General features: G+C 52.5%; 3 protein-coding genes across 5 annotated transcripts; 2 read left to right on the top strand and 1 right to left on the bottom strand.

Annotated features, from left to right (window-relative positions):
* The first annotated feature begins 1129 nt into the window (after positions 1 to 1129).
* P4HTM (prolyl 4-hydroxylase, transmembrane) lies at positions 1130 to 18758 on the top strand. 2 transcript variants are annotated; one of them, XM_058844795.1, is made up of 9 exons: positions 1130 to 1424; positions 1495 to 1576; positions 10903 to 11093; positions 12064 to 12160; positions 14126 to 14288; positions 15906 to 16091; positions 16505 to 16595; positions 17033 to 17156; positions 17352 to 17481. In XM_058844795.1, the coding sequence occupies exons 1-9, from the start codon at positions 1176 to 1178 to the stop codon at positions 17393 to 17395; spliced, it is 1227 nt and encodes a 408-aa protein (XP_058700778.1). In that variant the 5' UTR covers positions 1130 to 1175; the 3' UTR covers positions 17396 to 17481. The 2 variants fall into 2 exon arrangements, with proteins under 2 accessions (XP_058700778.1, XP_058700777.1); XM_058844794.1 differs by lacking the exon at positions 17352 to 17481 and adding an exon at positions 18437 to 18758 and having other exon boundaries at positions 1133 to 1424.
* LOC131582030 (secreted frizzled-related protein 5-like) lies at positions 1588 to 10896 on the bottom strand. Its single transcript, XM_058844796.1, has 5 exons — positions 8477 to 10896; positions 7580 to 7752; positions 6568 to 6654; positions 5070 to 5398; positions 1588 to 1901 (listed from the first exon to the last, which is right to left on the bottom strand). Exons 1-5 carry the CDS (start codon positions 8800 to 8802, stop codon positions 1794 to 1796), a joined length of 1023 nt encoding a protein of 340 aa, XP_058700779.1. The 5' UTR covers positions 8803 to 10896; the 3' UTR covers positions 1588 to 1793.
* Positions 18759 to 18829: 71 nt separating the features above from the next.
* WDR6 (WD repeat domain 6) lies at positions 18830 to 23469 on the top strand. Of its 2 annotated transcripts, XM_058844787.1 has the most exons (6): positions 18830 to 18956; positions 19025 to 21440; positions 21718 to 21813; positions 22006 to 22122; positions 22305 to 22423; positions 22505 to 23469. In XM_058844787.1, exons 1-6 carry the CDS (start codon positions 18845 to 18847, stop codon positions 22990 to 22992), a joined length of 3348 nt encoding a protein of 1115 aa, XP_058700770.1. In that variant the 5' UTR covers positions 18830 to 18844; the 3' UTR covers positions 22993 to 23469. The 2 variants fall into 2 exon arrangements, with proteins under 2 accessions (XP_058700770.1, XP_058700769.1); XM_058844786.1 differs by having other exon boundaries at positions 22305 to 23469.
* The last annotated feature ends 60 nt before the right edge of the window (positions 23470 to 23529 follow it).

The raw sequence follows: 23529 nt of genomic DNA, 5'->3' as shown, positions 1-23529 counted from the left end.
TGCTGAGATGCTTGGCTGAGGAACAGGAATAAGGATTGCACAGTGCACCCACTAATTCTTTCAAATTTTCTGAAATTAGAGCTTTGTCAACAGTTCCATTTCTTTTTAAACAAAACATCCTTTCTGAAAGTGGTGAAAGTCCTGGGTTGCACCCACAGATCCTATTGCCATACTTCGGGAAAACAACAGGACTTGGTTTTGCAGTGCAGGCAGGACCACTTCTGTACAGAAGGTCATGGACTTCAAGGCACAGGGGCTGCTGGCTGTGTGTGTAAGGTGAATGACACTGCTCAGGAGGCAGGTGACAGGAAGGAAATGAGGATTCTCAGCACCACAAGGAAAGGCCATTTTCCCCCCCTTGTAATAAGTACATGGTCCTCTTTGTGTTAGCAAGGTTATATGGATGTAGGTAATAAAAAGTGTGGCTCAGGAGCCATTAATTCTGAGGTACAAGTTTCCCTTTGATGCGTTACTGCTACAGACATGGAATGTTTGCTCTCTTTTTTCTTTTTTGCACTTATTTCCAGCTCCTGCGCCAGCCCGACACCTCTCCATCCTTGCATCTGGTACTCTTTTTATTTGGGCTTTGCTTGTGTTAGTGCATTGGCTGCCTCATCTCTGTTCGTCCTCAGGCTTCCCAGACTGTAACAAAACGTTTTCTACTGACACCATAAACTGCATGACTGCTGCCCTGTGCAGCGAAGTCTCTGTGCCCACCCGCAGACGGGGCAGCAGGAGGTTTCTGTACTATAGTCTTGCACTCTAAATTTTAGACTTTTTAAGCAGGTGAAAAATAGAACTTTATTTTTAAATGAGGCACTCGTTCTGGGAATTCCTTTCTCAGCCTCGGTCTGGTTGGGGTTCTGGGACAGCGTTGAGGTATGTGGGAGGGCACAGGACTGCTCCCACCCCTCGCTTTTCTTCGCAGGCACCAGAGAGGGGCAGGGGCGGCGGAAACCGCCCGGGAGACGGTTGCCAGAGGTGTGCCCGTGGTTTATTTGAAATAAATTGTGACTTTCTAACTTCGGCGGTGTCCTGGCTCTTCTTGGCAGTGAGATGGGGAGGGGCGGGGCTGTTGTCGCTGGCCCCGCCCGCGGCCGCTGGCCCCGCCCCGCGGTGACGCAGCGCCCGCCGGGCCGTTGCCGTGGTGACGCGGGGCCGGGCGGGCCGGGGCGATGGCGGCGGCGGAGGCGCGGGCCGAGGGGCCCCCGCTGCCCGGCCCGCCGGGGGGCCGCCCGCGGCCCGTCTGCTCCCGCCCCTACTTCCTCGTCCTCATGATCTTCGCGCACCTCTACGTGCTCAACGTCCTGGGGCTGCTGCTCTTCGTGCACCTCAGCGCCGGCGAGCCCGGCGGGCCGCCCGCCGCCCCCCCGCCGCCGCCACCGCCGCCCGCCCGCGCCCTCCCACGCCTCGAGGGCATCAAGGCAAGGCCGCGACCGGGGGCCGGGACCGGGGCCGCTGACCGCTGACCGCTGACCGCTGCTCTCCCCGCAGGTGGGCCACACGCAGCGGGTGGAGCTGGTGCCCGGCAGGGCCCACGCTGTGCGCACCCTCAGCCTCAAGCCGCTCCTGTTCGGTGAGTACCGGCCCCGCCGGGGGCAGCTGCTGCCGGGCCCGGGCGAGCCGGTAGCGGGGGGGTTTCCGCCCTGACGGCGGAGCGGGGGGGTGTGTGCGTGTCTGTCTGACACCCGCCGCTGTTTTACACCCACTCGGGGGAAAATGACTTCCCGCGTGTTGGCATCACCTCCCCGTGCTGCTGTTCCTTGGGGCTGCGTTAAAGAGTGTAGTGTCGTTTAAGGTATGTTGATGTAAAATTTGCAGAGGTTACGTATTCTGGATGGCCCACTTTGAAGAATTCGGAAGATTAACCTTTCTAGGTTTTTCAGGTTCTCTGTAAAATACTAGGAATAGATAGCAGATCACTGGCAAGAACCTTGAAGAAGCTGCTCAATATAAGGAAAGGACAAAAGATATCCAAACTTTTGTTCAATTATGAATAAGCAATTTAGTATTGATGTTTCAACACTGAGGAAATGAGTAACAGGAGAATTGATAGTTTTAAAGTCTTTCACCATCTTGTGTCCTGTTCTAGGTTTATCTTTATTTTCAGCTGCTCCGATACACAACCACACAACACTTGCCTTTCAGATATTTTTAAATCTTCTTTACCTTTCTGTCATGTTTTGCTGTCACTGGTCAAGTCTTACTAATTGAACTCAGTGTTCTGGAAAGTCACTGACAATATGCTAAATAATTTGAGGGGGGAATCAATCATTACAAAATTCCTACTATTGCAAAGTCAGAGAAAACCTTTTGTTTCTGAAAAGACAGCATATAGAATCTTTCAGATGCTTTCTCAATTATATAAATAGAGATAAATATATTTTTTCTTTTTATAAATAGATCATATACACTGAAAACCTCACCATTAATTTCTTAGTGGATTTCTGTCTGACATTCACTAAACAGACACGCTAACCTGGAGCTGATAACCCCATAACATCACAAAACTGTTGTCATTACCAGAACCATAGTCTGTGGCAATTGCTCTGGTTTTCACTCAGGAAAACTCCTGTTTCCTCTTTCCCTGCCTTTCTAGTACCACTGAAGTGAAACAGTTGGTCCTGGCCAGCAAGGAAGGTGCTGAAGATGATAAAAGGCAGGTTTGTCCTGGCAGCAGTAATCCTGCAGTTTTTAGTTTCTTGTTCCAGCAGTTCCATTGGTTTTGAGGAAAGCTTTGCTCCCTGAGGATGCCGTCACAGACAGTGACACTTTCACCACTTGAGATGCCATGAGTGTGTTCTCCTTTGTCCTCTGATAAGGAGTCCCTTATTTAGAAACTGCTAGTTGCAAGACAGTTCTTATCTCCTGGATGAACTTGCCAGGAGCCAGCTCTGACTTTAAAAGACTTCCAGAGACTTCTCTATCTATGCAAGCAGTACCAATCTAATTCAACCGGTTTAAAAAAAACAACTTAATTCATTGCATCTTTGTTGCTTAAATTAGTGGAAGTGTGTATTTAATTTAGTTGTGTTTGGTGAATACAGAAGCCCTTAGCAAAGACTCTTGAGTTTCTGGGGATTTAATACGAAGTGCTGCAGCATACAAGAACCAGTTTAAGGAAACACTGCCTGGTCTATCATCTTTGCTTTCAGCAGAGCAGGCTGCAGTGGGAACACAGCAGCAGACACGCATTAATTATTTACTGTTCTCTGGGCTTCAGAGCATGGGCTGTGCACCATAGGGGAACTTTAGGTTTTGGTTTTTAATTGTAGGTAAGTCACATCTGCATGGAACCCAAGTGTATTTTATGGAGCTATGAAAAAATCCCTGCCCTATTTTTTTCCCCCCTCTGGCTACAAGGCATAATTTCTAAAGCTTGTAAGTCAGACCATCTGTGCAGTTTTCAGTTGGGAAACACTAGTAATCAAATAGCCCTACTAATGGAAAACAAATCACACAAAGCCTTTTCAACCTTCAAGAGCTTTTATGTGTTCTTTTTTCCAAACGCAGTCTGTTCAGAAGATACTGCCATTGCAGGGACCACCTGACAGCAGATTCTGTGGATTGGGCAGCAGTTTCTAAGAAGACAGTGGGGAGGAATAAAAATAGGAAATTTGGCTATGTTTTTCTTCTGAGCCTCGGGGAAGAGAAGTAATCACTGCACAAATGTCAGGGCGCAGCTGAATTGCAGAGTGTGTGTGTGAATGCTCGTTTCAGCCCACACCAGTGTGAGGAGGAGCCTGCAGCGTGAGTTGTTGGTGTGCCTTGTGAACACAGGGAGGCAATGTGTCTCCAGCAGACTGGCTGTCTCTGCTCGGCCAATGCTGCAGGCATCGCCAACAAGGCAGAAAGCATTCCTCCCAAAGGCTGTTTTTTCTTATTGTGTGTTTTTTTTATTTCAGCCACAGGTTTAAACCAATATAGAAAACTTTCCATGGACAGTGCTTTGTTAAGTGGTAGAAATCCAACTTGTTTCCTCATTTGGGGATTTGTTGTTTTCTGCTGTGTGGTCTGGAGCACAGTGTGTACCCCTGCAAGGAGTGACAGTCCCACTTGAGTGAGAGAGTGAGCTGCAGAGAACTTGGTGAGACTTGAGTTTTCCCATATGTATTATCTTCCTTATGTACAAGTGGAAGGCCAGGTAGCTGTGGAAGGTTTCTCCCCTGCTCCCATATGAAAACTGCAAAATCCTACTGTGCTGGGGCTGGGACTCAACTCCCAGTCCTGAGCAAGCTGCTCTTCACACCAAAGCGGCTTTGAACAGCTGATGTCTCACTCATGCTCTGCTTTTCTCAAGGTTCTTGTGATATCCTCAGTTACCAGAATCTTCTGATCTACACTGAATTTCTGATGTTGAAAAATAGTTTTCCCTGTTATATGGAAACCCTCAGCTATCTGCTCTGTGCCCTTCCTGCTTGAGAATGGCCATTTCCTTCTGCGTGCGTGGATGCTCATTAGCTCTCAGTGCAAGAAGCTGAACGGACAGCCTGACTCAAGAGCAGAGTTCAGCCTCCAGTTTTTAAGGGGCTAGGCACAGCAGGGGTGGGTTCCTCTCCCCATTAATTTACCTCAGTCTGTTCAAGAGTAAAGTATTTCCTCCGTTACATAAAAAGTATCGCTTCGCAGTCAGGGAGACTTGCGTGTAATCTCTAGACAGAAAGCAAGCAGGCATTTGAACAGCATCAATGTCTTAGGGTCAAATAATGAATGTGAAATACCAGCTCCAATACTGAGAACTAGAAGGAACTGTTATTAAAGGTTTCTTCTAATTTGTCCTCACCTGCATAGTTAAGTTTTGTTGTGATGTTGGATCCTACGCAAAGCTGAACATAGCACGTCCTGGATCTACAGAGCCTTGTGAGAGGAACATGTTAAACCTGCATCCTTAAGCATTGTCTTGGTAAAACAGGGATCTGTAGTGAAGCCCTATCTGTGCACTATGACTGCTTCAAATCACCTAGAAATACGGCTGTACATCTCCAAAATGCCACCTGCCAGGAAAAGGAGTTTTCTAGCCATAGGGAAGGGAGAAGTTTCTTATTGCTGGAATTGAGATTTTTTCAGACCTTCCATCCCGCCTGTTCGGGGCAGCGGTGATGTTTCCACCTCCGCACTGCCTGGTGCAGGTTCCTGTTTCTCTTCTGCCAGGCATAGGCCTTGTTCACCACCACTTTGTCACTCTGTACTTCACCACATACAACAAAGACTCCTGCGTGAGTGCCTCTCATGATGTTGTGGGCACACGTGGCATCTATGTCCAGCCACTTCTGGAGCCTGGCAGGGATTTCAGTTCTGAGGAGTGGGCCATGCTTCAGCACCTCTACCTTGGAGGGGTCCAGGTCAAAGTCCGAGATGGTGGTGGTGATGTTCTTCCTCAGGATTCGTATTTTCACTGCTGCAGGGGTTGGAAGAAAAGCTGTTAGCTCAGTTTACTTTTCATAGTTCTAACCTACTTCAACACATAGAGCCAAGCCCAAGGCTTCTCTGCTGTCTCTGTAATGTGGGGAGGTATCTGTCCAAGCTTTTGCAATTGCAGTGAACTTGTAAAAGTTCTCATTTGAGGTTAGTTTCCAGTACTGAACACTGTTCTTAGAATCACTGAATTATTTAGGTTGGAAAATACCTCAATTGATCTTTGCCACTTTGAACCACTGCCCAGTTCACCACTAAACCATGTCCTCAAGTGCCACATCTCCATGTCTTTCAAATACCTTCAGGGATGGTGACTCAAGCCCTTCCCTTGCCAGCCTGTTCCAGTGCTTGATAATTCTTTTGGTGAAGAAATTTTTCCTATTACCCAATCTGAACCTCTCCATTGCAGTTTGAAGCCATTTCCTCTTGTTCTGTGGGAGAGAAGACCTCCTTCTCCTTCTCAATCCATTTACCTCCTAAGAGTGGCGAAGATTTATCAGCATCACTGCAGAAATGCTGGAGGAATCATGGGCACAAGCAAGTACATGCATCCAAGTCCTTCCTGGTCTTGTGCAAATTACTTGACATTTCTCTAAGCAGGGATTTCAGGAAGTGACATGGCTGACAGCTGCTCAGGATTTGTAACCTTTCCTCTTTTATTGAAAAATGTCTTTGTTTTCCAATATGTGTGCCTGAATTCAAGACAATATGTTGAAAACTTTGTGCCATCTGATTGAGCAGAGCCAGTGCTGCCACTTGCTTGGACTATGAGAGGGAGAGTCACAATACTAGAACAACACTATTAAAGTTTGAAATAGCTGACGTGGAATTTGCTGAAGATTCTTACAGGCATTGATTGAAATGTTTGTCTGCAAGGGAAAACCAGAATACTGCTGGTTTTTAGTAGTCACAGAACAAAACCAAATCAGAGCCCAAATCAGAAATAAACCAGGTCTTCACTTCCAGTACTGCCAGGAATTGGGTCCTCCTGCTACCTCACAGGTAAGGTAGAAACTGAAATTCCATGGGATCTGCTGTAAAAGCTGCAGTTTCTCCAAGTCAGTATGTTATGGCAAAGCTATTTTCTGTCCATGCCACTGCTTGGCTGCTGGAGGGAATGGCAGCAATTGAGAGGAAAAGGAGGGTACTCACCAAAATCGTTTGCACAGAGGCTTTCCAGGATCTCCCTGGCAGTGCTGGCCTCCTCAAGCTCACAGTCCTTGCAGCTGGCTCGGGGCACTGCTGCAACAGAAATTAGGTTATAACACCCTTGTCAAGCTTCACTGGAAAAGGCACAATGAACTTTTGAGATCTGCAAGTGATGGCTTGCTGTTTCTTAGTGATGCTTCTTTCTGAGCTACCCAGGCCGTGGAGAGATACCTCAGACAAGCAGGGTGGGAAGTGTTAGACTCTCCTTCCTGTGACTGGGGCAGACACCACTTGTCGTGCTTTGTTCAGGCTTGTGTGAGTTGCTGCATGTTAAAGCATCAGTGAAAATACTTAGTGAAGGTTTCCTAATTTGGATGAAACAGCAAAACCAGTGGTATGGCCAGACTCCATCCAGTGATGCTGAAATGATGTTGAAATGTCTGTTCTCCTCTTAACTGCTCTTGAATCTCCCCCAGTGTTCATCAGTATCTGGGTGTTAATCGAGTCCTTCAGACAGACTTTTTTCCAGTGTAACTCATGTCTGCAGAGGCTTATGTCCCTTCATGGTGTTTCTAATGTTTAGAGAGAAGGCTTGCAAAACATTTCTTTTTGTGTGTTTTTAAACCCTAGACACAGCTGAAAGATTGAGGCTTCAGCTCCATAGCTCCAGTGGAAGCACATCTCGCTGCTGGGAGTCTGCACTCCATGAGCTCTCCCGCTGTGCCTGGGCCAGAGGCTTTGCAGCCTTTCCCTTCCCCTGCCCCAAACCCTGTGGGGTCTGACGGCACCCAGGGAGCTAATGAATACAGCAGAGAGAGGAACAAGCCACAGTCAATGTTACGCTAATTTTCTAGACACAGTTCCCAGAGAGAACAAAACTAGAATTTGTAATTTTTTTTGTTTTTAAATACAGCTTAAAACCAGAAATAAGCAGAATAGAAACAAGTCATAGGATCATCCTTTTGAGCTTTCAGTGTTACATATGGGAAAATACATAAACAAAAAAACCTCTTACTTCTCCTGCTTGAGGAATTTTCATCCATGGACACTGCTGCAATGCACAGTTCATGATCTGCAGGGAACTTGTTGCAGTTCAGGATTTCAGGCCAGGGATAGCCATAACAAGCCATGACGGGCGCACAGCTTCTCTTGACAGCTTCGCAGAGGCTGCGGCAGGGATAGATGAGCCTGGGGAGGGGATGGGTATTCAGCACCTCTGTGTGCCTGGCAGGAGGCTGAGGGTTGAGCCCTAGCACCACTGCTGCGGCACAGGGCTGAGTGGAAGGAAAAAGCTTTGATTTCTTTTTGAACATTCATGTCCAGGAATGCAAAGAATTTCTCAGGACAGGAGGGATGAGGCGAGTTGCCAGAAGCCCTTCACCTCCTTAGTGATCTTCTCTAGTTGTGCAAAGACTGCTTACCTTTACAGGTGCCTGATTACACACCAAATTTTCTTAGCAGCTCTGTAGTTTGAGAGCTGCACCTCAAAGCTGGGGATTTCCTTCTGCTGCTGGAACTGTTGGGAAACAGTTGGGAAACTGAAAACTATATACTTGGGCTAGGAGCTGGGGTGAGGGGCTGCACAGGAGGTAGGAGGTGAAGCTGGTGTGTGCCAGCAGCAGTGTATGAGGGGCTGGCCAGGGCATGTGACGGCAGTGCCTGGGGTGAGAGAGCAGTAGAATCCCAAGGAGGGAACATATTTCTGCTCCTGTGATATGAAATGCTCATGTTTCACTTTCAGAGGGTTGTTCCATGCTGAGTAATCCAATTGTCCCTTGCCGAGAGCAGCAGTGCTGCTTCTTGGGGACTGCACAGATCCCATTGAATGCATTTTCTCTCGGGAGGCACATGTAGTTGTGCTCCTGCAGGGAGTTAACCGTTACAGCTGAAATAATTCATAAAAACATCTTACCTGTCCAAGCAGATCGGTGCAAAGAGGGAGCAGAGGAAAATCCTAGCATCTGGGTGGCACTCCCTGGCCAGCAAGGGCAGCCAGCTGGAAGACTGCTGGATGACTTCTGTCATGGTCTCATGCTCCAGCAGGTTGGGAATCCTCATCTCGGAGTAGCCGATATCGTAGCACAAGGCCATGCGGTGTGGGATGGGCATGCAGCTGGAGGATCTCCTCAGGTAGCTTGCCCAGGCGCCTGGAGAGCCCCAAAGCAGCAGGCGTGCCAGGAGACCCAGTAGCCACGGGCCACCCAACCTCAAGGGGTGCCTGCAAGGGGACGTGACCATGCTTGGAGCAAGTGAACCAACAGCACACTGCAGACTGAACTGCTCCTGACTGTGGAATGCCTTTTATAGCCTACCAGCCACCTCTTTGTCAATCCATCCTCATTAAGTTCGGCCCTTTCAGAGCCCTCATGGGGAAGACAATGCTCCAATTTTCATTTGCCAGCGGCCCTGATTGTTTGTATTTTAGCAGGGGTTTGGCTTAGATCAGCAGGTGTGGAAATGAGGGCAGTTGGGGAGGGATGAATGACTTGGCCCATGTGTCTTGGAGCTCTTTCAGCTGAGATTGAATCTCGGTTTGACACCAGTGCTCCAACCCATCCCCTTTCTCTTGCTCCAGGATTAGTCATTATTTCATAAACCCTAATGTTTTCCTCTCTTTTGTTTTTTGTAAAAGCAATCAAGTGTTGCTTAAAGTCAATTAGGAGGCATTTGTTTAGCTGGAGCTATTGTTGAGCAGGCAGGGAGATAGGATGGTCTCACAGCCACAAGTTAACCGTTTAGGAGAGCCGGAGGCAGAGAGGAACTAATTTACAGCTGTGGAACCAAGTTGTTTGCAGACGGGATTGGCAGCACTCAGCTGGAAACCCCCTCACCTTGCAACCTGCATGGCCACACACTTTCCAGTTAACAGAATTCCTACTTCATTCTGAAATCCGTTACTACCTCTGACGAGTGGAATTGTCCTTCCTCCAGCATGTAATTAAGGTTCCATAAGCCATCATTATTGTAGCCCAGTTTGGGGAACTGGAAATACTGGGGGTGTTGGTTGCCAGTGCACATGGTTCATTTGGACCTGGTGCTGTGCCATGAGATTCAAACTGGTCAGTAGAAGCTCCAGCTCGGAAGCATCCTCTGGCACAAGGACCCTGTGCTGCCTGTGGCGGAAATTGTTTCCTTGGAGTGTGTTAAGGATACAGCTGGCTGCATTGTGTTCCTGGGGCTTCCCAGGAACAGCTCATTTTCTACAGGGCTGGTTCTGGTCTGTGCTTAGCAGGAAGCCAACTGCTTATTGACAGCTTGAGCCGATAGGGTTGATTTCAGGTCATGAAAGTAATTAATTTTTTCCCTCCATTTGAGGATTGCTGCTGTAGTTGATCTATAGTGTGTCCTTGGCACATACCTGCAGGTGCTCTAGGGAGCTGCAATTTGGAGAGCAAGACCTTGGGTCTAGGAGCACTTAACCTGTCCTACACTGATGGTTTTTCTTTCCCTTTTCAAGTCTCAGCAGCTGGTAACAAGGTCACCATAGCTGTGACAGACACCAGCCAGGAGGATCCTCTGAACCTCCTGGACCACAGTCTAACTGCTATGCAATGGGACCTTGCCAGTGCTTTCCAATGTAGCATGCAGCTAGAAGTCTCCTAGTCTCATGGTCATCAGTGGATTTCTCTGTGCTTTAATTTGTTTGGGATTGTGGAATTGCCTGATTGCTGATGGGTCTGTGCTGCAAAGGAAAGCTGGAGATGCCTGGGTATGGAGTCTGGCATCCTCCATGTCCTCTTTAATACTGTGTTTGAAGACCACTTTTAATGGGGGATCAAGAGACTGAGTAGGAGTAAGTTAGAATTTTTCTCCTTTCTGTTTGAGTTTCACAGTAGAGCACTGTGCCATGCTCCCCTGAAAGGGATTTGGTTTTGTGCAAAGTGTTATCCTGTCCACATGAGAGCAGGGAAGTCTGAAACCCTGGCCGTCAGCACTGCCCACTGTAAAGATTTTTGGCTTCCGGTAAAGCAGTAGTTCCCAGACTGTGATCCACATGGCACCTTTGAAATGGTAATATGCAGTGATATGCATGTGTTTGTTCACTCCTTTGTCCATTGTGGTATTTGTGAGAGAGTTTAAGGGCTTGACCCCAGGATCCAAACATTTAGGAACTGCTGCTATAAAAATACCTGCCTCCAGCAGCTCAAGTGTGTAGTGTATGCTCTTTGAGAGCCCTTCTGGTAGAAGGGTAGATGTTTTTGAATGTCCCAGACTTAGATAGTTTCTAAATTTCCCCCCTACCTCTATTGTTTTTTTTTCCTGAGTCTCCTGCCACCAGCATGGGATCCCACTGTAATAGTTCCTCAGTCTCTGTTGCTGCTCACACTTTTGCTGCAGAAATCCCTGACTTCCTGACAGAGGAGGAGTGCAAGCTCATTGTCCATCTGGCAAAGCTAAAGGGGCTGCAGAAGAGCCAGATCCTACCAACAGAGGACTATGAGGAAGCCATGGAAATGATCGAAATCAGCCAGATGGACATTTTCAATCTTCTGGATCACAATCAGGATGGGAAACTGCAGCTCAAAGAGGTAGAATGTGGGACAGACTGGGGAAGGTTTGCTGGGGACCCTCTGGCACATCCCCTTGTCAGATGCTCTCTTGACTATTCATGTGCTTGGGTGGGGCCAGATATACCAATCACAATTTGCTTAATTTTATGCCTCAAATTTTGTGCTGGCCTTCAGAAGGGAAGTTTCTTGGTCAATGTGCAACAGTTGTCATGCTATTGGGAGACAGCAACAGTCCTTGGCAGAACATTTGTGTTTTGAATATGCTGGATAAAATGTTCCTGTGCTGTGGGTTGTTGCCTCTTTCTGTGTGTCCTGGGAAGTGAGTTTGTCATGTATGCCCTGCTTTGTGCAGCCTGTGGGGAACTTACTGTGGGAATTCACACACCTCACCAAAGCCACCCATCACTGTTGATGAGCCGTGGGGGGATAATAAGCCCCTTGTCCACAGCTCTTCAGCACCCTTGCCCTGTATGGCAGGGTGCATCAGGACAAGTACTGACAGTGTCCCTCCTCAGGCTCCCATTTCAGGGGAAGCTGGGAGTCTGAGCCATCCTGTGCACCATGAGTACTGTGGAGTATGGGGAGCTATGCCAATGACAGCCCAGGGCAAGGCTACTTTCTCTGAAGGTCAGAGCCTGCTGAGAGCTGTTTAGGCTTCTGCATCTCTCTGTACATGTTGAAGGCAAGAATTTTGTTCCAAGCCCAAGTCTGTTACCTCAGACAAGTAAAAAAACAGCTGTGCTCTCTCTACCTCAGGGCTGGTTAATCATGTCCAAGCAGTCATTTGCCATGACCTAAACTGGAAATAACAGCACTCATTGGCAACACTGATGATTCTCACTGCAATCGTCTTTCTGCAGTAGTTTGCCAATGCCTGTCTGGCTAATGTGCCATGAAGGAGATCCCACCAGGCCTCGTGCAGGGAATCTGTAGGATCTTAGGAGTGCAAGAAACCAGTGGGCTTTTTTGATCCATTTATGAATTTCAGGTGTTGACCCATACCCGACTTGGGAACGGCAGGTGGATGACCCCTGAAAACATCCGGGAGATGTACACAGCAGTCAAAGCTGATCCTGATGGGAATGGTAAGAGCAGCTCCATGGGAGTCCCTTCACCATCAGCACCTTGGACACCTTACACAGCCATGTTGGGGAAAAGCAAGAGCCATGTCCCTGCCCAGGCTTTTTTTCTCTAGCTGAATTCTTTGAAGGGAAGTAGCACTGCCCTAGACATCTTCTCAGGGAAGTAAATGCAGCACTCCCACCCCTGCATCACCACTGTAGTGGCTAACTGGTTCCACTGCCTAGGCTTGGATCTTGCTGGAGCAGGACCAGACCACAATTCTGCACTCCCTCCCCACTGTCACACCAGCCTTGGTTCATGCACTGCTGTAACAGGATCTTAGGGCTGTGCTTCCGCTTCCCTAGTCTGAGGGACTGCTCAGGTTCTGACTACAGAGCTCTTGTTACCTGGGATGCACATGTTCAGATACACATTGCATTCCCCCCCTGCTTCCAGGGAGACTTTTGCAGCAGGCCAAGTGGCCTGCATCACTATGAGGGGAGAGTGGAATAAGTGGAGGTGGGGGTGATCTTGTCTGTCAGCCTTTGGCGCTGTCCCCCCACTTCGCTGCTGCGACCTCTCTGTATTCCATGATGCCACTTCTGCCCCTCCTGCCCTCGGTGTCCCAAGGGCTCCTGCTGGTCCGGACATACACTCTAACCTCTACTGCTCTAATTAGAGTGACCTCAATTAAGCAACACTCCATTTCCTAATCAAATTAAGTGAATGCACAGGCTCTACACACTCTCTTCCAGTGACCTGGCATTGAGAGCTGCCCAGGAGGAGCTGCTTTGGACTTGAAGCAGTACCAGTGTGAATGCATAAATATCCGGAGGGCACCCTGTGCAACTCTCCTCCAGGCTGGTGGCATTCTTGGCAGGGGTATGACTGAGTCCTCAATGGCTTTTCCACCATTCTGGACATTAACAATTGAAAAGTCCTGTTAAAGGGCTATTGGCAGGACCTTGCTTCCAGAGTGCTGCTTCCCTCTGTTGTTAGATTGGTACATGACACTGAGAGACCAGGTCACAACCTGGATGTGGCAATGTGTCATCAAAGACTGTGGGGAGTAAGGGGAAGTGGGGACAGAGAGACACTAGAAATAATAACAATGGATCATTTGGTCATGACCTGAGGACATGGCACCTGAAGAGCTGTCCCTGGTTGACCACTGTGGCTGGTCCTTCCTCCTGCCAGGGGGTGCTGGTGCCCAGGGAGCAGATCTGGCACCCAGCAGCACTGGGTTTGCTGCCTGAGTGCCTCCTCTCCCAGCCCATGGTGTGTGGTGGGCAGCCCAGGGCAGTGCACTGCATGCTGGTATCAGAGACCTGTGCAAGGCTTCCCTTCTCCAGAAAGAGGAAACAACAAATGTAAGGATTTTCCTGAAGCTGACAAAGGCAAGGGCATCCCTTGCTGATTCCAGTTAAGTGCAAAGAAGAAATACCTGTTTTAGGAGAAACTGCTTTATACCTCTTGCTTTTCTGTTATTTCTATTTGCACAAGACCATATTGTCATGTATTCCTCATTTATATTTTGCAATTACACAAATGCAGGAGAATGTACTTCTTGTTTTTGATTTGGCTTTTTCTTAATTGCCTTGCAAGGTCATATAGAAAATGTGGTCTGAGGTCCCACTCTGTCCTTAAACATGTTGATTTAAATATCTAACTAATAAGCCTCAAGACATTGGGTGGCACAGACTTTCTTGTGTATAAGTTTAAAATGGTGTTTTGCCTGTCCCAGTTGTGACCCTGCACAATTCACTTTGGCAGGTTGCTCTGTGTCCTCTGCTGCAGGCGAGAGCATTGCTGGAGCCCGTGATCACGGGCAGAAAAGGTGCAGCCTGTGGTGGACACAGTGGACCCTGACTGGGGTGTGTGTGAGGAAGGCAGTTTCTGCAGAGCCCTCAGCTGGTGTTTCTCCAAGTACAGGATGCAAGAACTATTACCTGCACCAGACTCAGGTGGTTTTTCCTGTGTTCCCATAGGTGTGCTAAGTTTGGAGGAGTTCAAGCAGTTGAATATCCGTGATTTCCACAAGTACATGGGAAGCCAGAAAGTGAAGATGAGTGACTTGGTGCGCAACAGCCAGCACACCTGGCTGTACCAGGGCGAGGGGGCACACCAGGTCATGAGAGCCATTCGGCAAAGGTAAGGGCCAGGCAGCTGAGGGGAGGTTGGATTTGGGTAGGCACAAGCATCACCTGTGTGCTGCGAGAGGCAGTGGTAGACCTGCTAATAGTCACACAGATTTCTAATTGTGTGAAAAGTCATTGGAGTATAAAGAGCAATAAACAGACACAAAATGGAGAGAGGAGGTTTTCATTAGAACAAGAATTTGTATTGTCCTGTGGAAAGGGAAAAAGAAAAATCAAGCCTTTCAGCATCTTTATTCACTTTTGGGAACAGCCCTATAAAACCAGGAAGATTTGGCAGTATATGAAATCATTCATTCTAATTAGTAACTGAGCTTACTGGGAGAAACTGCCCATTTCCAATGCTGTCTGTGTGCCAGCAGTTACTGTCATTTGTTTTAGTTACTCATGCATTTCACTGAAATCTGTTATTGCTGTTCAGAGCTGACTTTTTAAAAAGCACGACTTCACCTTAAACTAGTCAAGATAGTTTAAGCCTCTGAACACACATATTGTAGGGCAGCTCATGGCAGATGGGAGAACCTTTTACCCTTCCCTTCATCTCAGATTTGGTACTGGGAAGAGCTGAAACCCAGTATGAAGGCTAAATCATGTAGTTGTAGTGAGTTTCAGATAATTGACTGGAGACTCGCTTCTTCTTGTGGTGCTGGTCCTCACCCAGAATATGGGTGGGTAAAATCTGTCCTGAGCCCTGAAAAACAGCTGTTGGCCACTCCTTTTCTTCAGTGCATTCCAGTGGGAAAATGGGATCACATATTGCCTTGATTAGAGCAGACTGTGGCTGCCACCTTCTCTATGCCAGCTAGCCAGCACACATAGGCACCAGCATTCAGCTTATACGCTCTCCAGCTGGCTGCTGTCAGGAGGATGTGAAGACGCAGCACTGAAGGAGGCTGTTGGTCCTCCCTGGAACCAGGCAGTGCCTGCAGGGGCTTTGCCGTCCTGCCCAGGTGCCACGTTCTCCTTGCACCTGCCCCAAGGGCTTCACCAGTCTGGATTCTCAGAGCTCTGAGTGTTCTTTGGCAGGTCTCAAGACGTACCTGCTTGCCTTGGGGATGATCTCAGATGTAGCAGTGGAAAAATCCCAGAGCAGGAGGGCTCCGGTCTCCTTGATCACTTCCAGTGCCCCTCTGCCCTGGGGGAGGCTGCTGAAAAAGCAACAGGGAAAGGTGAGTTAGGTGACAAGACTTCCTAGAGCTAGTCTCTTGTTCACTCTCAGCAGGGGCCCTGTGCTTTTCTTACTGTCCCTGAGGTCTGTAGGTGGTGTGCAGGAGTCCAGAGAAGTGATGAGATGGCACATGAATGCTCCAGGGACACGCACAAAAGGGATCTTGCTGAGCAAGCAAAGTCTTCCTGAGAGCAGTCCTGCTAGAGATGCTTCCTTGGGTTTTGTTTTGTTTTTTCATTAACCTTGATGAGGGCTTTCTGAGCCAATGCTGATGGTCCAACAGACAGTAAGGACCTGGTTGTCTCTTGGCATGCTCGCTACAGCCCATGCGTCTGTCCGGTCTTTTGGGGAAGGGGGTTCTCTTTCTCTGGGTTTATCTGCTTGGGGGTAGCAGCTGACTAGGGTGAGGATGGCTTTCCACTCACCTGCTCTGCTCTTCCTCAGGGTAATGCGCCTGACTCGCTTGCCCCCCGAGATCGTGGAGCACAGCGAGCCCCTCCAGGTTGTGCGGTATGACCAAGGAGGGCACTACCACGCCCACATGGATAGTGGCCCCGTGTTCCCTGAGACTGCCTGCAGCCACACAAAGCTTGTTGCCAATGAAAGCGCTCCCTTTGAGACCTCCTGCCGGTAAGCTCTGCCCTGAACATGTTAAGACAAGGGGTGTGAGGAGCCATTTCACCTCACCTCCTCTCATCTCACCTGGGACTCAGTGGTCAGGTTGTGGGCTCACAAACCGGCTCAGGACATCACTGGCATGAAGGGGTTTTAAAGGGGAGGTGAGCAAATCCTGTGGGTCCACACATGGAAGATGGAGTGGGTGGGCCATCCCCAGCAGAGCCTATAAGCGCATTCACTACTCTCGGTAGGAGTTTTCTTTGTTGTCCTTGTGTTACTCTTGGAGAAAAGCTGATAGTGTAAATCTTGTGCCATGTGATGTCTTGGAGGAGCCACTATGTTTATGGTGGAGGGGCAGGGCATGGACACCCCGTGTGCATCTCCTCCTGCTCCAGGTGTGTCTTCTGACAGCCTCTGTCTTGCAGGTATGTGACCGTGCTGTTCTACCTGAACAATGTGACTGGAGGAGGTGAAACAGTCTTCCCTATTGCTGATAACAGGACTTATGAGGAGATGGTAAATGAACCTCAACTACATGTTACCCCTGGGGATTCTGAGTCCCTCTTTGAATGTCTTTATTTACTGTGGCTGCAGAAGGGGTCTGGTGCCTTAGGTTGGTATGCATTAGCATTTGTAGCTAGAGCATTGGGGAAACGGTGCTCCACTTACAGTCTTTTTCCTCTGAGGACAGGGGAGGAGGGGCAGGGCTTTGACAGCTCAGCTCTCCCTGCTCAGGAGGTGTCAGGAAATGTGTTAAGAAATGGCATCTGCTCAGAAACAGGTTATGAACCTCCTGGGGCCTGAAACTGGTTGCTCCAGGTGGGTTATGAAAGCCCCTGCATCAACATTAAGCCATGCTGTGAGTCTCAGGCAAGGGTGAGGAGCAGGACAACTCAGTGCATATGCCTTGTTCCAGCCCTGTTTGTGACATCTTCCCTATGGTTTCTCTCCAGTCTTTGATCCAGAATGACATTGACCTACGAGATACTCGGAAAAACTGTGACAAGGGCAATTTGCGAGTGAAACCTCAGCAAGGCACTGCTGTCTTCTGGTACAACTACCTGTCAGATGGAGAAGGTACAAGCTCACTTCAAAACAGCTTCTGGGAGGGGTGGGACTGCAGTAGGTGACAGCAATCATCTCCTTGCTGCAGCTGGGAGCTCAAAGAACAGCCAAAAAAAGGGTGGTAGCTGCCAGCTAGTGGGAACTGTAGAGTCTTTTTGTCACCAGCTGAGTAGGAGCTTCCTGACTCTGAAAGGCCTTTGTTTACAGGCAGTAGGTCAGTGGCTTCTGATGTCTTTGGGGGACAGGACTAGCTAGCAAACAAAGACCTTGGCTGCACTCACCATCACCAGCTGCCTTCCATCCTGCTGTGCAAGCTGAAACTCCTGCTGGAACTTGGTCTGCAATTCAGAATGTGTCACTGATGTGGTGTTGCCCAAAGGGGTGGAGAGAGGAGGTAGACAAAGGCACGGCCATCAGCTCTGCAGCATGGGGACACATGGGCCACCCCATGCCACACTTGGGGCCAATGCCTGCTTTGTAGCTCAGCCGCAGCCCCATGATGTGTCCTTGAGGCTGTTTTTGTCATGAAGCGCAGTGTGGTTTTCCCTGACAGGCTGGGAACTGACATGAATCTTTAAGGCTGCTGGTGAGTATGGCTCCAGAGGGTTTCCATGGCAGATTTTGAGTTGTGGTGGGAGGAAGGAGTGTAGCATCTCAGGTCCCCTGAGAGCAGCCCATATTTCCATCTCTAGAAAATCCACAAAGGAGGTCACAAGACTAGTGTTGGGGCTGTTGTATGATAATATCAAGACCATCTCTCTCCTGTGAGAAGAGCCCTGTTGTGTTTTTATGAGCAATTTGTTCCTAAATGGAAAGTGGCTGCTGAGGCAAGTCTGCCACAGAAAAACGATAGGATCATTGTAAACAGGTCATTTAGAACTGCTGAAATGCAGTCTCTAAAACAGCTGCAAGCCTCTGACTTCCACAGGCCTTCTAGTAGCAGTACCCATCTCTTCTGTGTCAGCCTTCTTTTTTCCAAAAGAGCTGAGAAAAATAGATGCTGTGATCTGGATTGTGAGAGCCAGTTGTGCTGAGTGGAGAATTGGAGGCAGTGGGCCTTTTGCACTTGAGGAGCCTGCCCTGATTAATTCCTTGTAGGCACTAGGGTGAGATGGCACTAAAATGGAGGGGTGCCAGGAAAAGTAACTCCTGTAAGATGTATCTGAGCTCAAATCCAACCAGGTCGTGCAGGAAGGAGAGATGGAATTGGTGTTCACTGGCCATATGTCCCCATGCGGTCTCAGCGGGGCCTGCCCTCCTTTGCCACTGTCTAACGGGGCTCTGCTCTGCAGGCTGGGTAGGGGAGCTGGACGACTTTGCTCTGCACGGGGGTTGCTTGGTCACCCAAGGCACCAAGTGGATCGCCAACAACTGGATCAACGTGGACCCCAACCGTCGGCGGCAACAGCAGTTCCAGCAGGAGATGGAGCGCTTTGCGGGGTCTGAGGCGGGGGCTGGGGCCGGAGCCCCGGGCGAATGGACAGTGGACAAGGCCTACAGCGGGGTGCACCTGGAGCTGTAGTGCCGGGAATGCTACCGCGCGCACGTGACCTTTTCCCGCGCAGGGCGGGGGGGCGGGGCCGCGTCGCGCGCCAATAAAGCGTGAAGGCACGGGCGCTGCTTCCGCGTGCTCTGGGGGCGTGGCGGCGGGGGCTGTCCAATGGGCAGTGGGCGGGGCGGTGGCACGTGCGACTCGGCCAATGAGCGCTGGGGGGGGGAGCCGTGGCGGGGTTGGTGCGGCTAAGATGGAGTCGATAGCGCTGGTGGCGCCGGTGACAGCGCTGGAGTTCGCGGGGGACGTGCTGCTGGCGGGTGAGCGCTGGGACCGGGATGGGGCGGGCGGCGGGACCAGCGGCGGCGGCTGACGCGGTGTCCCGCAGGTACAGGCCCGGAGGTGGTGGCGTTTCGGCTGAGCGGCAGCGGGCCGGCGGCGGCGGCGGGCCGGCGGAGCGTGCTGCGTGAGGCCAGCGTGCAGGGGCTGCGGGTCGAGCCGGGGCCCGGGCCGGCATCGAGGGTAGCGGTCTTCGGTGGGCGCTGGCTGGCAGTGCTGGCGGTGCTGCGCGGCGGAGGGAGCGGCGGGCCGCGGCTGGCGGCGTGCGGCGGCGGGGCCGCGCGCGAGCTCGGGGCGCGGGTGTGGGAGGTGCGCTGGGCGCCGGGCAGGCGGCTGGCGCTGGGGCTGGGCGGCGGGACCGTGGCGCTCTACGAGTGGCGGGGCGGCGGGTGCTGGTTGCGACAGGCGAGCTGCGGCGGGGCCGGGGCGCTGAGGTGCGCTGTGCTGGCGGGGGTGAGCTGGGCGCGGCTGGCGCTGGCGGCCGGCACGGCGACGGGGGCCGTAGTGGTGTGGCGGGCGGCGGCGGCGACGGCCCCGCAGCGTCAGCTGTGCGGGCACCGGGGCGCGGTGCTGGCGCTCTGCTACGCGGCGTCGCGGGGGCTACTCGCCTCCGCCTCCGAAGATCGCAGCGTGCGGCTCTGGGCCGTGGGCGAGTTGGGCGGCGGGGACGGGGCCGGCACCTGCCTGCTGGTGTGCTACGGGCACGGGGCGCGAGTGGCCGCCGTGGTGCTGCGGGGGCCGCTCCCGGTCAGCGCTGGGGAGGATGGCGCATGCCTGGAGTGGGGCGGCGGCGGCGGCGTGCGGCGGGCGCGGCGCGGTCACCGCGGGGCCTTGCGCGCCCTTGCTCTGCGCCCCGCCGGCGGCCGCCTGGCCACGGGCGGCGACGACGGCGGTGTCCGACTCTGGCAGCCCCGGCGAGCGGCCGCAGAGGCGGTCCCCAGCGTTGCGGCGCTGGGGGCCCCGGAGCGGCCGCGAGCCGTGCTGCTGGTGGGGCCGCGACGGGTGCTGGTGCTGGGCGAGGCGGGCGGGCTGGCCTCATTCGAGGTGGCTCAGGGGCGCTGGGCGCCGGTGCTGCACCCCACCGCCGGCGGGCCCCGCGCCGTGCTGGCGGCCGCCCCGCTGGACAGATGGGACGAGACGCTGTGTGCTGTGGCCGGCGGCGACGGGCGCCTCCTTCTTTTCGCCTTGAGCCGCCCTGGAGCCGCCGCAGAGCTGAGGCTGTTCGAGGGGCCCGTGCACGGGCTGAGCTGGGCCCCCCGTCCCGGAGTGCCCCCCGACACCGCTGCTGCCCTTCTGGCCTCCGGGCCCGACGGGGAGATGCTCTGGCTGGACGTCACCCACCGCCCAGGCCAGGCACCCTGGGTGCAGCTCATGGGTCGGTATCTGCTGCCTCCCTGCAAGCAGCGCTGGCACACCTGTGCTGCCTTTCTGCCCCAGGAAGGGCTCCTGGTCTGCGGGGACCGCCGGGGCTCCCTTCTCCTCTTCTCTTGCAACAGCTCCTCGGAGTGTGCTGCAAAAAGCACCAGCATTGTCAATGGTGGCAGTGACCCAGTTGTTGAGGACTCCAGCAATGAGTTGGAGCCCTCTTGCTTGTTGCACAAAGAGGCTCTTCCTCTTGAGTCCCCACTGTCAGTGCTCTTCGGACTCCACGGGAAGACAGGAGTTACTTCAGTGACCATCCACGGGGGCTACATTTACAGCACTGGCCGGGATGGTGTCTACCGCCAGCTCCGCTTGCAGGACCAGCAGCTGGAGGTCCTGCAGAAGCACAGGCCCTGCAAAGGGCTGCAGTGGATTGAGGAGCTGCGCTTCACCTCGGATGGGGACCTGCTTGTGCTGGGCTTTCATGCTGACAACTTTGTAGTGTGGAGCACCAGGATCGGCGAGAACATCCACTGCATCCCCTGTGGGGGTGGGCACCGCTCCTGGAGCTATTGCAGCAGCCCCTTGGCTGAAATGTTCGCCTTTATCAAGTCTGGGGATGTGATGCTGTACCACTGTGAGCCTGAGCCCTGCGAGCAGCAGGTGCTGCTGGCATCCCTGCACGGGCGGGAGATCACCTGTGTGCGGCGCCTGGGGGCTGTGGAGGTGCCCGGCCATGCCACCTTTAATGTGTTTGTCACTGGCAGTGAGGACACCACGGCCTGTGTCCTGGTGCTCAGTGAGAACTCTCGGGCAGCTGTGCCCCTTGCCCGCATCAGTGACCATATTTCCAGTGTAAGGACGTTGGCATTTGCCACAGGACCTGGAGATGAGGGCTTTGGTGATGAGGGCTTGTCTGCCCTGCTCTTCACTGCAGGCGGCCGTGCACAGATTGAGTGCTACCGGCTGCTGTGCACTGGAGACACAGCATCTGAGAGTACTGTGGCCTGCCAGGTCATCCATGTGGCCTCCCACCGGCTGGACAAGCACTGGGAGCAGAAGAAGAACAGGCACAAGCTTATCAAGATGGACCCAGAGACAAGGTGATGCTCAGGGACTGCCCCAGGCAGGGTTAGTAGTGATCACAGAGTGGGAGGGTGTTTGGAACTGTATGGGCCTCCACTGGAATACCTGCTCTGTGCAGCTGCAGGTTCAGCTGAGGCAGACAGGGCCAACGTGGCTTCATGTGTGATTCCTGTACAGTGTCCTGTGGGCCTCAAGGGGCATTTGGTGTTAGGGAAACGCTCAGGGCTGCTCTCCTGGGCCACCCACCTGCATGGAGCCACAGAGGTGTTGGTGAGTGTTGTGTCTTTGCTGCAGGTACATGTCCCTGTCAGTTGTGCCTGGGACCAGCACCAAGCAGCTGCCAAGACCCTGGAAGTTCCTGGCTGCTGCTTGCAGTGATGGATCAGTCCGGTGAGGAGCCATCATGGGGCCTGATGGAGAATGGAGCTGGTGATGGCAGCAGAGCAGGCTCCACACAGGACACTGCTGCTGTGGATGTGGCCTGCTCTGAGCTGCGCATAAGACAGCACATGGAAAGAAATGGGGCAGTGGTGCCAGAAACTCCTACTCTCCCACAGCCAACTGCCCTCTGCTCCATTACAGGATCTTTGGGCTGCTGGAGGCTGCTCGGAAGTTGGTGCTGGTAGCAGAGTCATTTTACCACCAGCGCTGTGTGCTGAAGGTGGAGGCGTTCCTGCACACATGGGCAGGAGGGGAAAGGTGAGCCCCAAATGCTGGGCTGTAGCTGATGGGCTCTGGGGAGAAATGTCTGTCGTCACAGGGATCGCAGCTCAGCAGGAAGAGGGAAGGGAGAAGTTAATCCCTAGGGGCTGTTCTGCCACTTCCACGGATTTCCTTGGGACCCTCAGGGATGCAGCCAGAGATTCCACCCCCCATTCTAGGAGGCACCTCCTGTGCAGTGCAGCCACTGATGGCAGCATTGCCTTTTGGGACATCACCGGCACCATCACAGACGCGGTGGATGCCCTGCACCAAGCAGAGGGAGAGATGCAGCCATTGGGTGAGTGCTGCTGTCTGGCAGTTCTTCTGCTCCCTCTGACCAAGGTGAGCGTTGCTTTCCTGACCGAGCCTGTTTACCCAGCCCTGGATGCCCCGCTGGTCACCATCATGGCCCACAGCTGCGGCGTGAACAGCCTTCACATCCGCGAGACGCCCGAGGGACGGTACCTGGTGGCCAGCGGCAGTGATGATGGCTCCATCCATGTCTGCCTGCTGGAGGTAGCCCTGGGCAGGGGTGAGGCTATAGCAGGGACCTGCCTGCAGGTCCTGGAGCGGGTGTCCAGGCCTTGTGCTCATGCTGCCCATGTGACGGGGATCCGGGTGCTGCGGCCAGACCTGCTGCTCTCTGCCTCAGTGGACCAGCGCCTGACGCTGTGGAACCAGCGCCCGGGCGAGCTGGTGCCCCTCAGCACCACCTTCTTCCATGTGCCTGACCTAGCTGAGCTGGACTGCTGGGAGGTAGAGGCTGGGGGGGAGCTGTGGTACTACTGTGTGCTCTGTGGGCAGGGCCTGGAGATGCTGTGTGGCACAGCCTCCTCCAAACCTCCTCCACAAGAGGCTCCCCAGTAATCGGGTAGGTGTGTGACACATCCAGGTCCCTGCCTGCATTTGGAGGGCATCTTGCACTTGGGCTCTTGCCCATCACTGTGGCACATGCCACAGTTGTGGTGCTCAGGGCCAGTGGTCTCTGGGAAGAAAGCAGATGTGATCCCTCCTGGACAAGCCTGAGGCTTCCCCATGCAGTAAAGAAGTGGGGTTGTGGATCCCCACTGCCCAAGAGCAGTTCTTCCTCTCCAAGGTGTGAAGGACCCATGTCCGCTTTCCAGACTTGGTCTCAGAGAAGAACCTTGCTTGGGAGGGCACTGAGGACATGGCCTGGCCCTGGGAGCTTGAGAGCAGCAGGAGGCCAGCAAGGGTCAGGCACTGGTGTGACACATGGTGGGCTGCAGCCTTGTGTGTCCTGGGACAGGGCCCTGTGTGGCAGTCTTGACCCTGCAGTGCTCAGGATGGTGCTGAAATTGACAGGGATGCTGATCCTCCACAGCAGCACCCTGTGGCATGAGTGGTGACTGGGCTGACCATAAATGCCACCTGTCTCAGGCCAAG

Source organism: Poecile atricapillus, chromosome 9 (assembly GCF_030490865.1).
Source record: "Poecile atricapillus isolate bPoeAtr1 chromosome 9, bPoeAtr1.hap1, whole genome shotgun sequence".
In the NCBI taxonomy this organism is placed as follows: Eukaryota; Metazoa; Chordata; class Aves; order Passeriformes; family Paridae; genus Poecile; species Poecile atricapillus.
The sequence above is the reverse complement of the archived record's forward strand: the minus strand, read 5'-3'. Positions and strand labels throughout refer to the sequence as shown.

Bases quoted from the DNA above. Each gene is read 5' to 3' on its own strand.
- P4HTM (XM_058844794.1), top strand. From the start codon at position 1,176: ATGGCGGCGGCGGAGGCGCGGGCCGAGGGGCCCCCGCTGCCCGGCCCG. The intron at 1,577-10,902 runs GTGAGTACCGGC...CTTTTGCTGCAG, and splicing joins CCTCAAGCCGCTCCTGTTCG to AAATCCCTGACTTCCTGACA. The intron at 14,289-15,905 runs GTAAGGGCCAGG...GCTCTTCCTCAG, and splicing joins ATGAGAGCCATTCGGCAAAG to GGTAATGCGCCTGACTCGCT.
- LOC131582030 (XM_058844796.1), bottom strand. From the start codon at position 8,802: ATGGTCACGTCCCCTTGCAGGCACCCCTTGAGGTTGGGTGGCCCGTGG. The intron at 5,399-6,567 runs GTGAGTACCCTC...CAACCCCTGCAG, and splicing joins CCTCTGTGCAAACGATTTTG to CAGTGAAAATACGAATCCTG. The intron at 1,902-5,069 runs GTCTGAAAAAAT...ATCTATTCCTAG, and splicing joins CCGAACAGGCGGGATGGAAG to TATTTTACAGAGAACCTGAA.
- WDR6 (XM_058844786.1), top strand. From the start codon at position 18,845: ATGAGCGCTGGGGGGGGGAGCCGTGGCGGGGTTGGTGCGGCTAAGATG. The intron at 18,957-19,024 runs GTGAGCGCTGGG...GGTGTCCCGCAG, and splicing joins GGGGGACGTGCTGCTGGCGG to GTACAGGCCCGGAGGTGGTG. The intron at 21,441-21,717 runs GTGATGCTCAGG...TCTTTGCTGCAG, and splicing joins AAGATGGACCCAGAGACAAG to GTACATGTCCCTGTCAGTTG.